At 46.9% G+C, this 17,110-nt stretch overlaps 1 protein-coding gene across 2 annotated transcripts in view; it reads right to left on the reverse strand.

Moving 5' to 3' along the window:
- Nucleotides 1–2,413: 2,413 nt before the first annotated feature.
- The window catches only part of DOCK11 (dedicator of cytokinesis 11), a 46,429-nt gene continuing 31,732 nt past the window's right edge, over nt 2,414–17,110 (reverse strand). The window contains exons 45-54 of one of the 2 annotated variants that reach the window (XM_039354794.1): nt 15,018–15,124; nt 13,662–13,784; nt 12,916–13,029; nt 10,665–10,811; nt 9,860–10,070; nt 8,565–8,755; nt 7,674–7,774; nt 5,757–5,895; nt 2,938–2,950; nt 2,414–2,840 (exon numbers count right to left, since the gene is read on the reverse strand). In XM_039354794.1, the coding sequence (XP_039210728.1) occupies nt 2,945–2,950; nt 5,757–5,895; nt 7,674–7,774; nt 8,565–8,755; nt 9,860–10,070; nt 10,665–10,811; nt 12,916–13,029; nt 13,662–13,784; nt 15,018–15,124 (1,139 nt within the window). In that variant the 3' untranslated portion in view covers nt 2,414–2,840; nt 2,938–2,944. The remainder of the gene's footprint in view (nt 2,841–2,937; nt 2,951–5,756; nt 5,896–7,673; nt 7,775–8,564; nt 8,756–9,859; nt 10,071–10,664; nt 10,812–12,915; nt 13,030–13,661; nt 13,785–15,017; nt 15,125–17,110) is intronic. The other variant, XM_039354793.1, reaches the window with a different exon arrangement.

Genomic DNA, 17,110 nt, shown 5'->3' on the forward strand with positions numbered 1-17,110 from the left:
GGACCAGTTCCATGAAGAGAGGTTTTTCCGTGGACCCCAGGGGGTGTGGTTTTGTGTGCTGCCTGCATTCCACAAATGGGGCTTTGCTTGTTTGTGTGGCCTGGTTGCTGGCATGCCGTGGCCCGGTGCTGGTCCATGGATCAGGGGGTTGGGGACTCCTGCTTTAGAGGCATGCATGGACTAGCCTACCCTGAAGTGGATTGGTTTGAGTCAGAAATTGAGGTCCTCCAGTTGGTCAAGAAATGCCTCCTTTGCAGAACTGAAGGAGGGGAACTGGTTTGAGCAATTGTGGGATTAAAGGAAGAGACGAGGAATGCAAAGCCGCGGCATAAAGGTTTCTAAAAGGGAACTTCCTAAAACAAACTGCACAAATTGTTGGTTTAAAAGCAGCAGTTGGTCTTCAGAGACAATTCTGCCCATTGAAAAGTAGGAGAAACGAAGCCAGAAATTTATTTTCTTGGTTGTTTTTCTAATCCATTTAGATAGTTTTTGAGTTCTGCGATGATGAGGTCACGGCTGCAGGTCTGTACTCATCGCATTCTCTCATGCGTATTAAAATGAAATTGCAGTTGACAGCATTTGGAAGCCACTGGCAAAGTTGAAGCATGACGACTTCACTTGTGCATGTACACACCTAGCAGTGGCAGTTGCGCAATATGGCAGGCTTGATTTAGTCTTTGGGCTTAGTTTATGGGCAGTCTTGGATGCAAAGCCAGGATGTGAGCTAAGCAGGGAGAAGGTGAAATGCACTGAATCATCCCCAAATAATTGGATTTCCTGGAAATAATTAAGGAAATGCGGAGTAAGATCCATCACGGTTGGAGAGATGTGGACGATTCCACACTGAAGTGTTAGAGAGGTCTAAAGGCCTAGTCACAGACTCTCCTGGCCCAAAACACCTGGCGCTGTGATGCCCGTGGAGCAGCTTTGCGTGGGATGGGCAGAAGAGAGGAAGAAAAGACGCAACCTGGCCTTCATTTGGTTTGGAATGCTTTTGCACAGTTCAAAAGTCCCAACACACACACAGACATGCACACACGCTTCCTGTTTTTTTGCAGCTACAACTTGGTCTAGTTGAAGATGCTGGCCTACAAATCAGGCGACAGCGAGTTCTAGTCATGCCTTAGGCATGAAAGCCAGCTGGGTGACTTTGGACCAGATGCCCTCTCAGCCCCCAGTGCCAGGCTCTGGCAACAAGCCAGCTTGTCAAGGTTGGACACCCCTGCCTTAAGGAATTGGGCGGTTTTGCCTTTGTGTGTTTTCTTTTTCAAACCGGGGCTTACAGATTCAGGCCTGATGCGAACCTAACTAACCATGGCTTATTAAAAAGTTAACTAACCTGGATAAGGAAACCACAGCTCAATGGTAGCCAGGTTAGGCAAACTGCCAGGAGGTTTGTACCCGGCTTTTCCTTGCCGCACCATCCAATTCCTTCTGAAAGAGAAGGCTGGTTTCAGGGGGCTTCTCTGGCTGAGCTTCACCTGGGAGCCCCACCAGCTTTCTCTCCTTTGTGGGCTAATTCCCCATTTCAGGGCTCCAGCCCGGAGAGTGAAGCCCTGTGGTGGCAAAGCAAAGCAGATGGGAAGGCAGCTCTACCACTCTGTTTGGCTGGAAACCAATTGGCGGCTTCAGCATTCCTGGCTGTGTGGGTTTGATTCTGTGGCTGCACAACACTCAAGTCAGAGCCCGTTTCCTCCCCCAGGAATCATCTAAAGGAATCATCCAAGAAAGAGGAGAAAAACAGTCAGGCTGCCTGGCTTGACATCTGGGGCCAGATGTTGCTTGGGGGTAAACAGAACAGCAGAATTCCCCTTGCTGACGTCTCTCCCTCACCCCGAGATTAAAAAACACACTTTTCATAACCAGGCATGTATGTTGAGAGGAGAATCCCTTGCCTGCTGCATCCAGTCCTGCAAATATCCAGAAATTTTGCTGAGTGGATTAAAGTCTCTCCAAAGCTGAGCTACCTACGGAGCAGCAAGCATGCCAGCAAAAGTTACTTTCATTTCTCCTTAATTTTTTTTCTCTTCCTCCTTAACATCAGGGAGGCGGAGCAGGGAATGGGGCCTAAGCAATTCAGGGCAAGCCACGAGGAACGTGGGTGGCCATAGGTGCATTTGCAGTTGTTTTAAAACTGGGTCTTGCTAAATAAACCCCAAACCTGCCTAGCTCCAGGCCATACTTTGTTCTCAAGCACAACCACAAAAAAAATTACTGTTTAACCTCACAAACAGACAGTTATGTTCCAACATCTCCCCCCCCCCCTTTAAGCAACCAGAGTAGGCAGGTTGAGCAAACGCAGGAAACGGTGAGAAACCTATTCAGGGCCACGTTCTGTGAGATCCTCTCTACATTTGGGGACCGTCACGGCTTCTGCTTTCTACGGGAGAAGTGGAGGCTTCCAACCTCGAGAGCTGATTACAAAAACAGCTTCCCACTTTATTATATTCCATTGTACAGCTTTACAGGGCAGGATCTGGAGTCCTGCGTTGAGTGGAACAGGGTCTGATCAATGCTTTCGAGGCATGTTTAGCACAACGCAACGAAGGCCGATAGAAAAGAGAAACAGGAGGCACTTTCCCGGTTCAAATAAGTACCCTGTGAGGAAGAGGGATGGAGAGACCCCCGGTTAGGCGCTGGAGGTTCCCCGGTTTCAGGCAGCATTCAGAATATTCCTGAGAAAGGTCTGGCAAGTGTCGAGGAGTTCTCCTGGTCCCCTCCGGAAGCTCCAGGCAGGTTCAGAAGGAGCCGTATCTTTCTCCGGAAGTCCCGCTAATGGCACAGAAGACATGTAGGGTGTTTGGCAACCAGGATGGATGCCCGGGGTCTTCTTGATAGATCTGAAAAGGGAAGCTGAGTTAGCACAGGCCTCTGCATCTCCGAAAAGGAGAAAAACATTTGCTTAACCGAAATGAAAACAGCATGGTGTTACCCCACCTGGTCTTCAGAGCTGTTATGGCAAGGGCAGCATGGAGAAGGAAAGAAAGAGAAGGGAAGTGAAGTTATTGAAGGCATGAGACGGACTCTTCCAGGCCTGGCAGGTGGCTTTCAAAGTCCAGGAGAAGAAAAGAGAAAAGTTTCTGCTCAGGTCGCTTTGGGATCAAAAGGAAGGAAAGCAGCCAAACGGAGGCGTCTCCCTGAGGAGCAACCCAGAAGGAACAGCTGCGTTTCGGCTAGGAAGAAGCAGCTTCTCCAAGGCTGGTTGGCTCCTTCTGGAGGACGTGGCTTGAAAACACATTTATGCAAGATGTGGGGCTGAACACAGTCTGCTCTCTGATTCATCGTGCAGATGCACACACATAAACACACACATGGAAATTGTTTGCTACTTGGAGACTTTGTGTTGGCTTTCCTACTGCTTCGTTGTTCCTCACGGGGTGGAGATTTTGCAAGGCCAGGAGAAGAAATCTGGAGGGTTACAGCACAGGTGTCCAATCTTGGCCACTTTAAGACCTGTGGACTTCAACCCCCGAATTCTCCAGCCAGCTACGCGCTGAAGTCCACAAAGTGGCCAAGGTTGGACACCCAAATTGGCAGCTTCCCAGCCCTTCATCAGATTCTCACTAAGGCCATGATCTGCAACCCACTTCCTTGGCGCTGTCTCCTGGGTGTCTGCTCCTGGCACAATTGATCGTCAACCACCTTTTCTGTCTCGTTCCACAGGTGGGTCCTTGTTCAAGATGCACCCTGAACCTCCTTCAGAATATCATCCGAGCCTTCTCTGGGCTGCTGCTCTGCTAGTTATTAGCCCGGCCATCCTGTTTCCACTCCATCCCTCCTCCAGAGACACGTGAGGGTGGTGTGCAGAGCAATGCCTGATGGGGAATTATGGGAGGGGGTGCCTGCTCTAAAGGCCCCTCACCGAAACATCTGCACAGGACAGCAGTCAGTCTAACCCTGTCCCATTTGGCACCAACTGGCTTTTTCCAAGGATTGTGGGGCTTGGTTCCCTGGCAGACTGCCATACTCTGGGGTTCACTTGTGAAAAACAAGAGCTCCTGCAGAACAAGGGTTTATTTCTTTTCTTCTTTTTTTTTTAAAAAAAGATAGTTTCACAAAGGCCAAAAAATGCTAACTTGCTGGAGGGTCAAAATCATTGCTGATTTCTGTAGCGGGTAATCCCCTGTGCGGTTTTACTCTCGTTCTGTTTTTGCTTTTAATAAGGTTCCACTGCCTCTGTTCGCTCCGAGGGACGGCAGATCCCTTCTAATTTTACAACTGAGATTTTAAGAGGTGAACTCCACCCTCTCTCCTAAATGGCTGCAGATGGCAAAGTGGGGGGAGGGCTAGGAGAACATTGGGAGGCTGCCTGCAAAGCAGATAAGGCCCACCCGTTTCTGAGCAGCTTTTTCAGAGCTAGGAATTCTTGTTGACTTTAGAAGGGTTTGAAAATAAAAACTCTGTGTGGTAGGATTTCTCCTGCACTCATCCCCAGTCAAAAAGCAGATTCTCTCTGCCAGATTTTCTCTGGATTTCAGCCCTAGCATTAATCTTGCAGATTTTCACAGTCCAAGAGAGATTCCTGCTATGTAAGGGGGGGGGGGGAGGAATGAGGCTTTTATTGAGGAATACTGCTGAATGTTTTGGCTATTTAATAATAATAGTAATAATAATAATAATGTTGAAGGGAACTTGGAGGTCATCTAGACCAATCCCCTGCTAAGGCAGGAGACCCTATACCATTTCAGACAAATGGCTGTCCAGTCTCTTCTTAAAAACGTCCAGTATTGGAGCATTCACACCTGCTGGAGGCAGGTGATTCCATTTTTTGGCTCTTTAAATCTAGTTGGTGTGGGGTAGGATTGTAAGGGACTGACAATCAGTGGAGCTATAAATAAATAAATAAATAAATAAATAAATAAATAAATGACTTAAAGGGCCTTGAAGAGGCTCCATCCTATAGCCGTATTTCTAAAACTTAAAACCGGTGGACTTCGACTCCCAAAATTCTGGGAGTTGAAATCTAACCATCTTAAAGTTGCCTGACGTCAGAAACATTCTCTGGGGAATTCCATCATAAACATATTTGTGTATAACTTATTTTTCTAAGCCGCGGAGAGTCACTGAGAGTGAATGGGCAGCCATATAAATTTTCTTAAATAAATAAACATTATGGGATGCCCAGGCAACCGTGTCCGCCTCCCTGTGCCCCCTCCCGTGACTTCATCCCACGGTTTCTGACTCAGACTACCAAAAGTCTTCTAAAAGTGGACAAATCAAAGGAAGCAATTCTGGCCATTTGGGGCTTGGTCACCCCTGGAGATGCCCTGCTGAGCCAGTCCAGTTCCCCCCCCCCCAGAGAAAAAAGCGCATGAGGAAGAAGAGCGGAACTGAAAAACTCTCAACCAGACCAGATCTTTCCCATTTGAATACGGAGCTGTTGCAGAGGGCCTTTGCCCCTTCTATGCAAATCCAGCCACAAGGACTCAGCTGGCAGGGGGGGAGGGCATATAAATGGGAAGGGTTTGGCAGTTCCCCCCCCCATTGCAACAGAGAGATAAGCTGTCCTTGTTTTGATCCTGTTTCCAATGACCTCAAACCTGAAAGTTGTCTGCACTTGACACCTAAGCTCTGAATTCTAGTTTCGTAAGCAGCTGCATACAGGGAACCCCTAACTTACAACCGGGTGTATAACATTGTAAGCTGCTCAGAGTTACCGTGTGGTAAGACAGGTGATTAATAAATTTTATAAACAAATAAATAAATGTATTTAGCGACTTTAAACAGCTCTCAGGGCTGCCCCACCTGGGTCTCACCTGTTCGTGCAGGATTTCCGAGAGCTCTTTCACCATCTCCCTGAAGTTGGACTTCAGCTCCTCGTGATATTCTGCTTGGTCCTCCTTTATCAGCCGTTCATTGAATTCCAGGGCGATTCCACAGGCCTGGATAAACTTCCTGGGGGAAGTGGATTGGGGGGGAGAATGGAAGTGAAGTTGAAAAGCCAAGCTTTTAAATTCAGGGCTGAAGGGCAGATTTGGAAAGGCAAGCAGGACATTGTAGCTGGCCAGATCCTTCTCTGTTCCTGCAGACAGTTAAAACAGTTACAAAACTGCCAGTTTTGGGGGAAAGGAGGAAGAGCACCACTCTGCCAGGAAGGGCACTCCTAAAGGTGGTAGGACTTCCTGAAATTGACGGCTGTTTCTTGACCATCCCTCTGTTCCTTGGAGCAGACAGAGCAGGGCTTGGAGAGAAGAGATGAATTCCCATCTCTGATTCAGGATGAACTGCTCCCCAAAGCCTCTGGGGTTGAAATCCCAGCTGTCCCAACTCCTAGTTCAACCACTTCCTTCTTACTGGTCCTCTAATTTAGAAAGAATTCGCATCTTTTTGGTTACCAGTGACATTCCAGGCCCTAGCTGGTCTAGTGCAGTATTTTTCAACCTTGGGAACTTGAAAATGGGTGGACTTCAACTCCCAGAATTCCCCAGCTAGCCATGTCCTTTCTCTCTCTCTGGAGTGGAGAGATTGCAGAAGAAGGGATTAGAAAAGAATAAGCAGGCATGCAACATCAAAAGGAATGCATGAATACCAGAGAATTCTGGGAGTTCAAGTCCACCCATCTCCAAGCTGCCAGAGGTGAGAAACACTGGTCTAGTGAGAGGATGGCAGTCCAAGGGTCTTGGGGAGGTTACTCGCAGGTTTCTTCATACTTGGGTGTGTGCACCTGGCGTCCTGCCTTTCCACATGCTGTTTCCCTTTGACAAACACAGTTCTGGGAAGAACGCGGCTCCGTATTTGCCTACTTTGCTTGAACAAAATGCAAACAGACACCAATTCAGCTGGGCTAATAAAAAGGAAAGGAGAATGGGTTTGCTCAGCCGGACGTTGAGTGGCCCTTCTTAAGTTTCCTACTTTTAATTTTCCCTTCCCATTTTTAAAAATTATGGAGGGCCCCAAAAGAGATTGTATTTGTACGGGTTTTATCTATCAATATTTACCATATTAAAAATTTAAATTGGTTGTTAAAATAATCATATGGATGCCATTAGATATTAACATAAATAAAGTATGTTTTTTGAAAAAAAAACCCTGTATTTTTAACAAATAAAAAATAATGAGAAGACTGACAGGGTTTTAAAATATGGCAAATTTCTTCAAAATCTGTCAAATAATTTTGATTTTGTAGACCCTGTGAGAGGGTCTTGGGGAGAGCGCCAGAGGTCCTGAGATACACTTGAAGCAATACTGAACTTGAGAAAAATGTAAACTCCTTTCAGCTCCTGTAGCAAAGTTATGTTAGTTTCCTTATCACAGATAGTTCTGGAACAATCATAAAATTCTAACTGGCTTATATAAATAATCAACTGCAGCCCACTGTTAAAAGACCTGAAAGGAAGACAGTCAATAAACCTCAGACCAAGCGATGATAAGGAATGTTTTGCCAACTTTCAGTGGCTGTTAACAGGAAGTGAGAAGCGGCCATTATTACCTGGGGCTGCTTCTTGGGGCGGGGCTCAGAAGCAGCCTTCCCAAATGTAGCTGCAGGACAGATGACTTCCAACTGGAGCTGATGGTTCCTGAGGTAACCCCTTGCATTAAATCCATGAAGGAGTCCAGCATTTTGAATGGTACCCAGAAATTCAGGGGTCTCCGGTGCAGCTGGTCTGCTTTTGGGTGGGAGACCACCTGGAGTTCCATCACACAAGAAAGGTACCAAAGCCCACAATACCAACCTGAACATGTCCTTGAGTTCAGTCACCTTCTTCATGGTATATTTGCTGGGAAGCTTGTCATCCAAGAATGCCCGGGCGTAGGCCAGGGGGCCAGCATTGACCTAATGCCATGTCCCCCACAACAGAGGTACAGTGACAAAGAGATCAGGCAAAGAGAAAGAGAAAAATGAAGAAGCTGGAAGCTGGATCACAGCACAAAAACCCAGGTACTCTGCAGTGCTGGTGATGCTTCAAGGAACTGCCTCAGTGATCTTCAAAGCAACCGTGTCCCTCAGTATCTTTACCCAGCAGCCCTCAAGGGCAGGGAGCAAAGATTCCTCTTTGTACTCCCAGGAACTGGAGGAGCACCAGGGCTTAAAGATAAGCGACTGGAAGCAGAATGCTTAGCTTTCAAAGGCTACATCTAGCCTTTTTTAGGCCCGACCCTGAAATGGCAGGAATCGGTATCCCTGATTTTAAGCAGCCAAGGAATTCTAGGAGCTTCCTGTCCATCCAAAGGAGATTTGGGGTCTTCAGCTACCCCCCTTGCATTAAATCCATGAACACATACACATAGGGCAAACAGCGACACCCCAACAGATCTGCTATGGTTCGTGGAACAGCTGGGGAGGGATGCTCGACCTTTTGGAGGAGTGAAAATTATAGGGTGGGCTTCTTGCCCATAAACCGGAAAGGAAGTGGTTGTAACCCATGATTTATGGCTTATCTATCCATATGTGAATCTTTTGTGGCTTATTCAGCAAACAATGTTTAAACTATTGGTAGTTTACAGTGGAAAGACACCGAGGGCAGACCTAGAAGGAGCTCTCCAGCTAAAAGCTGTCAATTTCCCCTCCCCATTTCCACTCAGGAAAATATTGACTTCCAGGGCAGATGTGCCCAGCTGCTTACTTGCACTGAAACCGCCCCCTGCAGTTTCAACTGCAGCTGGATCATGTCCACCTCAGGTGAAGCACAAAGCTGCTGCAATTCGGAGGTCTTTTCTTTGATTTCATCCGTGGCCACATCAATCGGCTTCAGGTTGACCTGCTGCTCGCTGCTGACGGAGATTCTCTTCTTAACATACGGGAAAGAGTTGCAAGCTAGGAGAAAGACGCAAGCCACAGAAGCGCTGATCAAGAGAATTAAAAGTTCCCCACCTACAAGCTCTAGCTCAAAAATAAATCTCTGCTTCTGAGAAAGGAAGCACAGGAAGACCCAAGAAGACTCCCTAATTGGGCCTGTTTGCTCTAATTGAATCTCATTTGTCTTCAGGCAAAGAAAGAAAAGCTGTCTCAACAGACCAGAAATATTACAACAATGCAGACAAGGAAATTCAAAGTCTATGCAAACTTTTCTATAGAGTGAATAAAATGCCCAGAGGTCAAGATTAGGCAACTTTTTGAGTGATGACTCCCTCTGATTGTGCAAGATTGCTAAATCTCCTAATTTTGGGGCATCTCACTCTCCAGTGTTCAAGATGATGGAAGCCTTGAGAAACTGTGTGAGGGCTTGCTGGGCACTCACAAAAGGTTTGTGACTTGACCTCAGTCATGGTTCAAAAGGTCTGTAAGAAGAACTGTTAGTTCTTCTTACATGCCTCTTCCCACATGGAGTCAGAATACTTGGGGGCAAATCAAGACAGTGTTCTCATTTGAGCAGAAATGACCAGGCTATAATTGTCCTCCTTTGGACATTATAGGAAGGCCCAGCTCTGTGGGACAGGCTCCAATGCTGGAAAAGGTAGAAGGAAAGAGGATGATCAGGAGATGAAGACTGCAGTGCCAATGGATACATCGTTGGAAGACCTGAAGGACCAGATTAGAGACAGATGTTCCTGGAGAAAACCTCTGTAGTACCACCTTAGTAGTCAGGTAACAACTTGATGGGCTATAATCAGTTACTGGATTTCTGGCTTTGGGGACATTGAGATGAAATAAGGACCACCTCCTCTGAAGAAGAGATTGTCTTCTCCTAGTTCTGAGTGGTTTGCTCTTGAGATAAATAATGTATTTATTGGCCTCCATTTCAACAATGGTAGGTGGTCTTTGTTGTGAGCTTCAGCAGTTGCAAAGCCTGTTTTCATATTTATATAACTAGATGGAGTCTTTATTTTTCAACCAAAAGAATTAGGGAGATGTGCAATCAGTCTCTGAATTGCTTAACATAAAAAACCCATATACACCTATGCACCAACACACACTCACTGGTGAGGATGGTCCGCCTCTTGCACTGCTCCTCCACGTTTCCATGCTTCTTCCCAGACAAGGTGTACGGGGTCTCAAAGACAAACTGGTTGATGTTGTGGTTCCTTTCAAACTCCGTCTTCCTCTCTGAAAGCTCCTTCTCATCAAAAAATGGCTTCAGGTAAGTCACCTGAATGTGAGCGTACTTGGCATCTAGATCTTTAGGGTTCACCTGCAGTAAGAAAATGGAAAGTTCAGACAACCCAGTTGGATATTCAGGGATCTCTGGCCAAGAGACCAACTTTTCCGGATCCCAAGCCCAGGACAGCCATTCGGGAACTTCTTGAGATGATGACAACTGGAAGGAAGTTCCCCACCATGACCCTGCAGCAAGGAGGGGTGTATGGGGCATCCCAAAGTTCCCCCACTTGTCTCTTTGACTCAACACTGGGGCAGGCACCCTAAAGCCAGCCCAAGGTTCAGCAGCATCCTTTGAGCAAAGGGGACCTTTTATGGATCACAGCAAATCAGGTCTTCCTTGACAAAACTGCTCTAAGTCACCCAGTTCACCCAGCAAACGCTTAGGTGAGACTCACCCAAATTGGCCATTCACCTGAATAAGTCAAAACTCAGAAGCCCAGAGTTGGAAATGCCGCCTGAGGCCATCTAGCCCAGCACCTTGCCTGGGGTAGGAAGCCTAATTAAAGCCTCCCAGGAGAATGACTGTCCAGATTCTCTTTGAATACATGCAGCAAAAGAAAGTCCAGGAAGGCTCTTGGTAATGCGGCTCTACTCTGCCAGAATCCGAGCTCTCCTTTCAGATTACCTTGTTGGAATCCTGGATAATTTTGACACTTTCAGCTCCAAATTTCTCTCCGTAGAGTTTCAGCAGCCGGAAGGATATCTCCGAGAGGCCGGTTAATTTGGGCTCCTTGTAGATGTACTCTTTCCCATCCTCTTCTTCAAAGAAAGCCTGCAATGATTCAAGCAGCTGATTTTTAGAAAGGATTTGGGGAGGGGGACGAGAACCACTCACTTCCACAAGGACACATCAGAAGGGACGAACAAGGAACCCAGTTCAAGGGATTTGGCTTTTCTTTTGTTCAAGTTGATAGTCCTCATAGACTCAAAACGGTGTGCCTCCAAAGAGACTGAATTTGCAGAAATCAGAGCAAGAACTGAGTAAGTCAGAGATGGCAAACGATGGCCCCTTTATGACTTGTGGACTTCAACTCCCAGAATTCCTGAGCTAGCCATGGAATAAGAAGTGTACTGGATGAGGAAGGGAGACACGACAGACAGACAGCAACATGAAACAGAATAGTGAAAAACAGATATAGACCCGAGTTCTATTTGGTAATTGGAAGAGTCGTGGTGGCACAGTGGTTAGAATGCGGTATTGCAGGCTAACTCTGCCCACTGCCAAGAGTTCAATCCTGACCGGCTCATAAGTACGAACCAGCTGCCAAGTGTCTCAATTCTGATCACATGTCCATAGGAGACGCTGCAATGGACATTAAGTGTGAAAAACAGCCACAAGTCACTTTTTCCAATGCCCTTGTAACTTTGAATGGTCACTAAATAAACTGTTGTAAGTCGAGGACTGCCTGCATAAGTCTAAGTCCCAGTGCTACTATAATAAAGGTGAAACAGCCAAGTGTCGGCCTTTGGCTTCCCTTCCACAGTCCGGTTGCCTGATTCTGCTATGGGCGCCTGGTGCAAGGCCATCCCTTCCCACCCACCAGGCTCCCCCCTGGGGCTGCTCTGGCTCTGCTGGGCTCTCCGCACAGCTGGCCCCACAACGCCTCTCGAATGAACTTGGTGCTCAGCTTCCTTCTGCTTTCACTGCCTTCTTTAGAGAATGGGCGAGTTGTTTATTTTATGGGAGATTGTTTTATGTGGCTTTCATGCCCTGTGTTGGACTCCTTCAGGAGGAAGGCCGGCATAAAGAAAGGAAACAGTAAAAAATGAATCACTAGTTACACAAATAAAGTCAAATATAGAATATAGAAGGAGGTCGTATAACCCACCCCCCTGCTCAGGCAGGAAACCCTGTACCATTTTAGACAAGTGGTTGCCCAATCTCTTCTTAAAAACTTCCAGGAAAAGGAAAGAGAAGGAAGAAGGGAGAAGGAGAAGAAGGAACGGAAAGGAAGGATAAAGTAAAGAAAATATAAAGGGAAGTAAAATAAAAATAGTAATAACAGTAAATGCAGGCCATATTTTAAGACCAACAAAACACAAAACACTCTCAAGGGAAAAGGGCTTTTCAAAATAAAACATTGATCAATGATGCCTCTCAAGAAAATCACAAATTTTGTCCGTCTTGCGTGCTCAGTCTCAGAAGACGGGGAACAGCTGGGGAAGTAAGAGACACACAGAAATTGCCAGGAAACTGAAGAACTGGAATGTCCTAACCTCAAGCGAAATGGATTTAATGCTAAGAATTACATATGTCATTTCTAATTATGAAATGTGAATAATATCCAAGGAGGCTGAGAATAATTGAAATGTGGAGTTTTGAGGTGAATCTGGAGAGTCCTTTGGGGCCACAAAAGATCAGAACTTGATAACTTCTCGAAAGTCTGGGACAGCCTCTCCTAGAGATAGTCAAAAGAAAAACCTTATGTCCGTGTTTTTCAGGATTGACAACTTTAAGACCTGTGGACTACAGCTCCCACAATTCTCCAGCCAGCAGGAATTCTGGGCATTGAAGTCCACACGTCTTAGACTTGCCATGTCTGAAAAAGATTGCCTTAGACAGTCCCTCCAATCAAGAAAATGGAACTGATTGAGCCACACATTGGAGACAACTGCTCCAGAGAAAGGAGGATTCTAGAAAGCACTGGGGGGGGGGGAGAGGGGAGGGAGGGAGGAAGGAGAAACTGGAGATGCCAAAGACACCCTTGGAGGAGGAACAGACAAAGCAGTATCTTTGTAAGGGTGGCAAGGAAGTGGATGCCAACTGAAGGGAATCGAAGAAGAAACCAGGATACACAAAAAGGCTACTTTAAGGTCAAAACCCCCAGGATGGATTGACTCTCTGTGTCCATCATCCAAGCCATCCATGGGCTCACCTGTCCATAGAACGCGACTCGGAAGTAGGTGCCCAGGAGCCTCCTTTTGCTCTGCATCACCTCCAGGATTTTACTGTACGCCCTATGGAGTGTTCGGTACACCTGGGTCAGTTTCTGTAATGGGCAGAGGGAGTAACCTTGAGGAACAGGAGGAAGAGCAGCGAGCAAGGCAACAATCAGATAAAAGAAAATTGAGTCCGGAGCAGAACTGTAATCCAAGGAAGCGTCTTGGAGCAGACCTGCCCTAGCACTGATGTTGTTACCTAGTTTGGGCAATGCAAACTAGGTAAGGCAAATACCTAGTCTGCAAGAAAACAAGCAAGCTCAGAGCGCCCCCAGGACCCCTCATTTCGATCCTGAACTAAAAATATTTGCTTTTATTGAGACCGGCCCTAATTCTTGTGACGATAAAGACGGGGGGGGGGGGGAAAGCAGATTCAGGCTGCAAAATTCTATTTTTATAATCTTATAAAAGTAGGATTAGCATGCATGACTTGGGTTTTCTAGCCTGGTCTACCTTAAAAGGCTGACCGTGAGGCTGACAGTTTCTGAAAATATAAAGAAGGCCAGAATGCTTTGGGGGAGCTGGAGGCCAATCCAGGAGACCCTCCCCTGCTGTCCCCAACCCCTGGGCTGTGCGCTTCAGTCTCTGGGTCAACAATTTTTCTCCTGCTGGCTAATTGGGTTTTTCTCTTTCTCCCTGCAGGATGCGGCAGAAATGCTTGCGCCAGCTTTCAATTGGCTACCTCAAACTCGCGCCGCTTCTCGTAGATGGGGATGATCATCTTGGCGACCTCGGCGATGACCTCGTATCTCTCGGCTTTCCACAAGCCTTCGACACACTGCTCCAGCAACTCCACCAGCACCTCCTGTGAGTTGCACAAGAAAACAGTGGATCACCAGAGAGCCAGTTGGGTCTTGCGGTCGAGGCACCCAGCTAGAGAGCGGAAGACTCTAAGCCCAGATGATCCTGCTGAAGTGGGTTGCAAGCACAACATGTTTTGATGATCTGAGTCGTTGAGTAACTTCTGGGACAGGACAAGAACGAGACGTGGCAGGCAGTCCAGAAAGTTCCTTGTTGCAGTGACAGAGAATAAAAGACTCTTGAAAGTCTGTCCCCGTTTCTCTCTGTCCAGTGTTACACCAAACAAAATAGAGGTGTGGTTGTGTGGAGTTTCTTTCCCACACTCCCCTCTGTCTCCAACTTCATCTTCAAGTCTACCCTTAAGGTCATATTCATGCCTCCTGCAAAATCTGATCTACTTTCCTTTACAGCAACTGAGATCAAAGCTGCAAAGGTTTAGAGAATCCAACTTTCTCCATCTGACACCTTGCCCTGAGCCACTCTGACTACAGCTCCCAGCATTCCCACCCTCCTTTGGCTATGCTAGCTGGGAATTCTGAGGGCTGGAGTCCCAATCATGGATGCCAAAGGGGCAGAAGGCTGCCTGAAACAGAGAAGGAGCACATGTGAGAAGCAGTTGCAGGTGTTGGGAAGGAAGGAAGGGAGGGAGGAAGGAAGGAAGGAAGGAAGGAAGGAAGGAAGGAAGGAAGGAAGGAAGGAAGGAAAAAGATAAGGAGGGAAGGAAGGAAAAAGATGAAGGAAGGAAGGAAGGAAGGAAGGAAGGAGGAAGGAAGGAAGGAAGGCAGGAAGGGTAGTGGAGAGCCCACCTCTTCAGGATCTGCAAAAGTGACTCTTGGCCCTTTTATCTCCTCTTTGGACCACCTGAACAGCCTTGGGACCCACCAAGCAGCTGGGCTGGGCTGCCCTGGCTGGGCAATCCATTAGCTTGCAAAAGAAAAACCGGTTAGGCCAGTTGAGCCCTTTCACCATTTTTGTTTACCTACTAAGGTCCTGGTGCAGGGCTTTCCCAGCTTCTCAATGCAGCTTATCACAATGGGAAAGCACTGGAGGAAGTCAGGCCTTGGCTTGAATAATGAGTCTGGAGAGATGCAGAAGGCCTCAAGCAAAAGCCAATTAAAAAAAACGCTTGATATTTCCTGTCTCAAAGGAAATCAAGAAATAGCTTTCCATTTTCGGAGCCCTGACATGGTTTGGTAGACTTCCACTCTCCATCTGGCCCTTCAGGAGCTTCCCTTACCTCAGTGTAATGGACATCCATCATCCCGGCATCTTCCTTCATTGCACCTTCTTCGTCAATGTTGGGTGTAATTTTCCTGAAAGATGAGCATCCGGTAGGGAATAACTCTACAGACGGGAGGCAAGAAAGAGAGAAGGCCTTGGAGATCAGTGGGAGGTTGAAACGGCCACTTGCTTTCATTTTTCATTCCTGACAAGTTGGACCCCTTCATGTCCGTCACCTTATTCCTTGGGACAGAATCCACAGCAAGGATTTTACATTCCAAAACTGAGTTCTAGCCCTTATTAAAATGGAAAACAGGACCTAAAACAAGAAGTAGGCATCAGCCTAAGGTTTTGGAGACCAGATTCTAACACCATGGGCAGGCGGTACCTCAACTGAGGGGTGGGCTAAGCTTTGGCTGAGCAACTCTGCCTTTTGAATTTCAGCAAGTAGGTTCCCCTTTTGCGGGAACTGTAGCATGCTTATATTTTTGAGGTGGAAAAGAGGACAGCCTGAGGCTTGGACGAATGTCTGCAGAAGCAGAAAATGTGGAAAGGAGAAGGAAGGAGGAGATCAACCTGAGTGTAAAATTCATCTCTGTCTGCTGAACTTCCACGGAGATTGTCTCCAGCTGATAAGCAGCCAGTCTTGCCTCAGGTTGACACCCCAGTTCAGGACCCCCGCTTCCTGAGAAAGAACCTTGATGTTCAAGAATCCCAGGCTAATGACCGGATACAACCCAATGATTTGATGCAATCAGAGTTCAGCTTCTCGGAAAGCTTGTAGGAAGGCAGGAAAATAAATGCATAAAAAATGAAGGATGATCGGAGGGTGAAAATCTGGGTTTCTCTGAACAAAATTAAGCTCTGTTGAAACGAAGCCAGGCTCTGACTTTCTAAGAAGTTGGTTGAAGCATTTTTATCCACCATCAAAAATCTGCTGTCAGATTAAACTACCCTTGGAAGTCCATCTGAATGCAGGACAGCAACCAGCCACAAACCACAGCAGGACTTAGTTCCTTTTTTTAGTTCAAATCTATGACAAGTTTGGCCAGGTCAGCTGATACCAACAAATTCCACTTCTTGGTTTTAAAAAATAAAAGATGCAAAAGATATAAACAACACTCCCAAAACAGAAGCCCCAAGCAAGCAACTGGAATAGCCTAATAAATCTTGTAGCGCATTCACATTTCACCGGTTTCTCTTGCTCCTTCTGTCCATAAGGCTTAACCTGAGACACCCCCCCCCACAAATGTATCAGAATTGTAACTCCCAGTATTCCCATTCAGCCAGCGACCACATGTACTGGGAATTCTGGTTGTTGAGGAACTTCTGAAGACCTTTTGCCAAGAAAAGACTGCTGGTTTTCTTCTGCTTTCATGCTGCTCTCTGCAGATAAATTAATTGATGCAGTTATATTATTTCCTAAACACTCTGCCTAAGTTGCTGCTTCCAGGTCACCCAACACGTTTATTTGGGGGGGAAACCCCCTGCAGAGGAATACATATCAACTCAACACACAACCAGCAGAATCTCCGACAATGCGAGCGTCAGCCATTCTTCCCAGGCTGAGAGCGAGAGAGTCCGGGAAGGGACTTGCCCAGCGTCTTCTTCCTGCTTCATCTGGGGAGAAAGTTCCTGGGAGCCCTGCTGGGCGGGAGGCTGTTTTAGGAGAGCTTTGACTCGGCTTTTGTTGTTGAGGTTGAGCTTTTACCAGCTTTTTCATATAAAGGTTGTCTTCAAACTTACCACCATTTCTTTAGGGGTCCTTCAACGTTACAACAGCACTGAAAAAAGTGACTTATGAATGTGTTTCACACACACACACACAGCAGCATCCCATGGTCATGTGATCAAAATTTGGATGCTTGGCATGTACTTAACCACCAACTCGCTTAACGACCATCTGGTTGCAATTTTGGCCTCAGTAGCAGTTGTGAGCCAAGGACCAACTGTGCCCCTGCTCGGGGCTGCCAAGAGCGCCAGAAGCACAGAAACGGACTGACTTTTTTGGCCAGCTACCCAGAGCCCTGAAGGATTGTCGCACCAGACCGCCAAGGCACCATCTCTGCTTTCAGGAGCGAAAACGAGACATTTCCCATCAGAGCAGCT

The sequence above is a fragment of the Crotalus tigris genome, unplaced genomic scaffold (genome assembly GCF_016545835.1).
Source record: "Crotalus tigris isolate CLP2741 ecotype Arizona unplaced genomic scaffold, ASM1654583v1 scf7180000018585.330925593:3314079, whole genome shotgun sequence".
Lineage (NCBI taxonomy): Eukaryota > Metazoa > Chordata > Lepidosauria > Squamata > Viperidae > Crotalus > Crotalus tigris.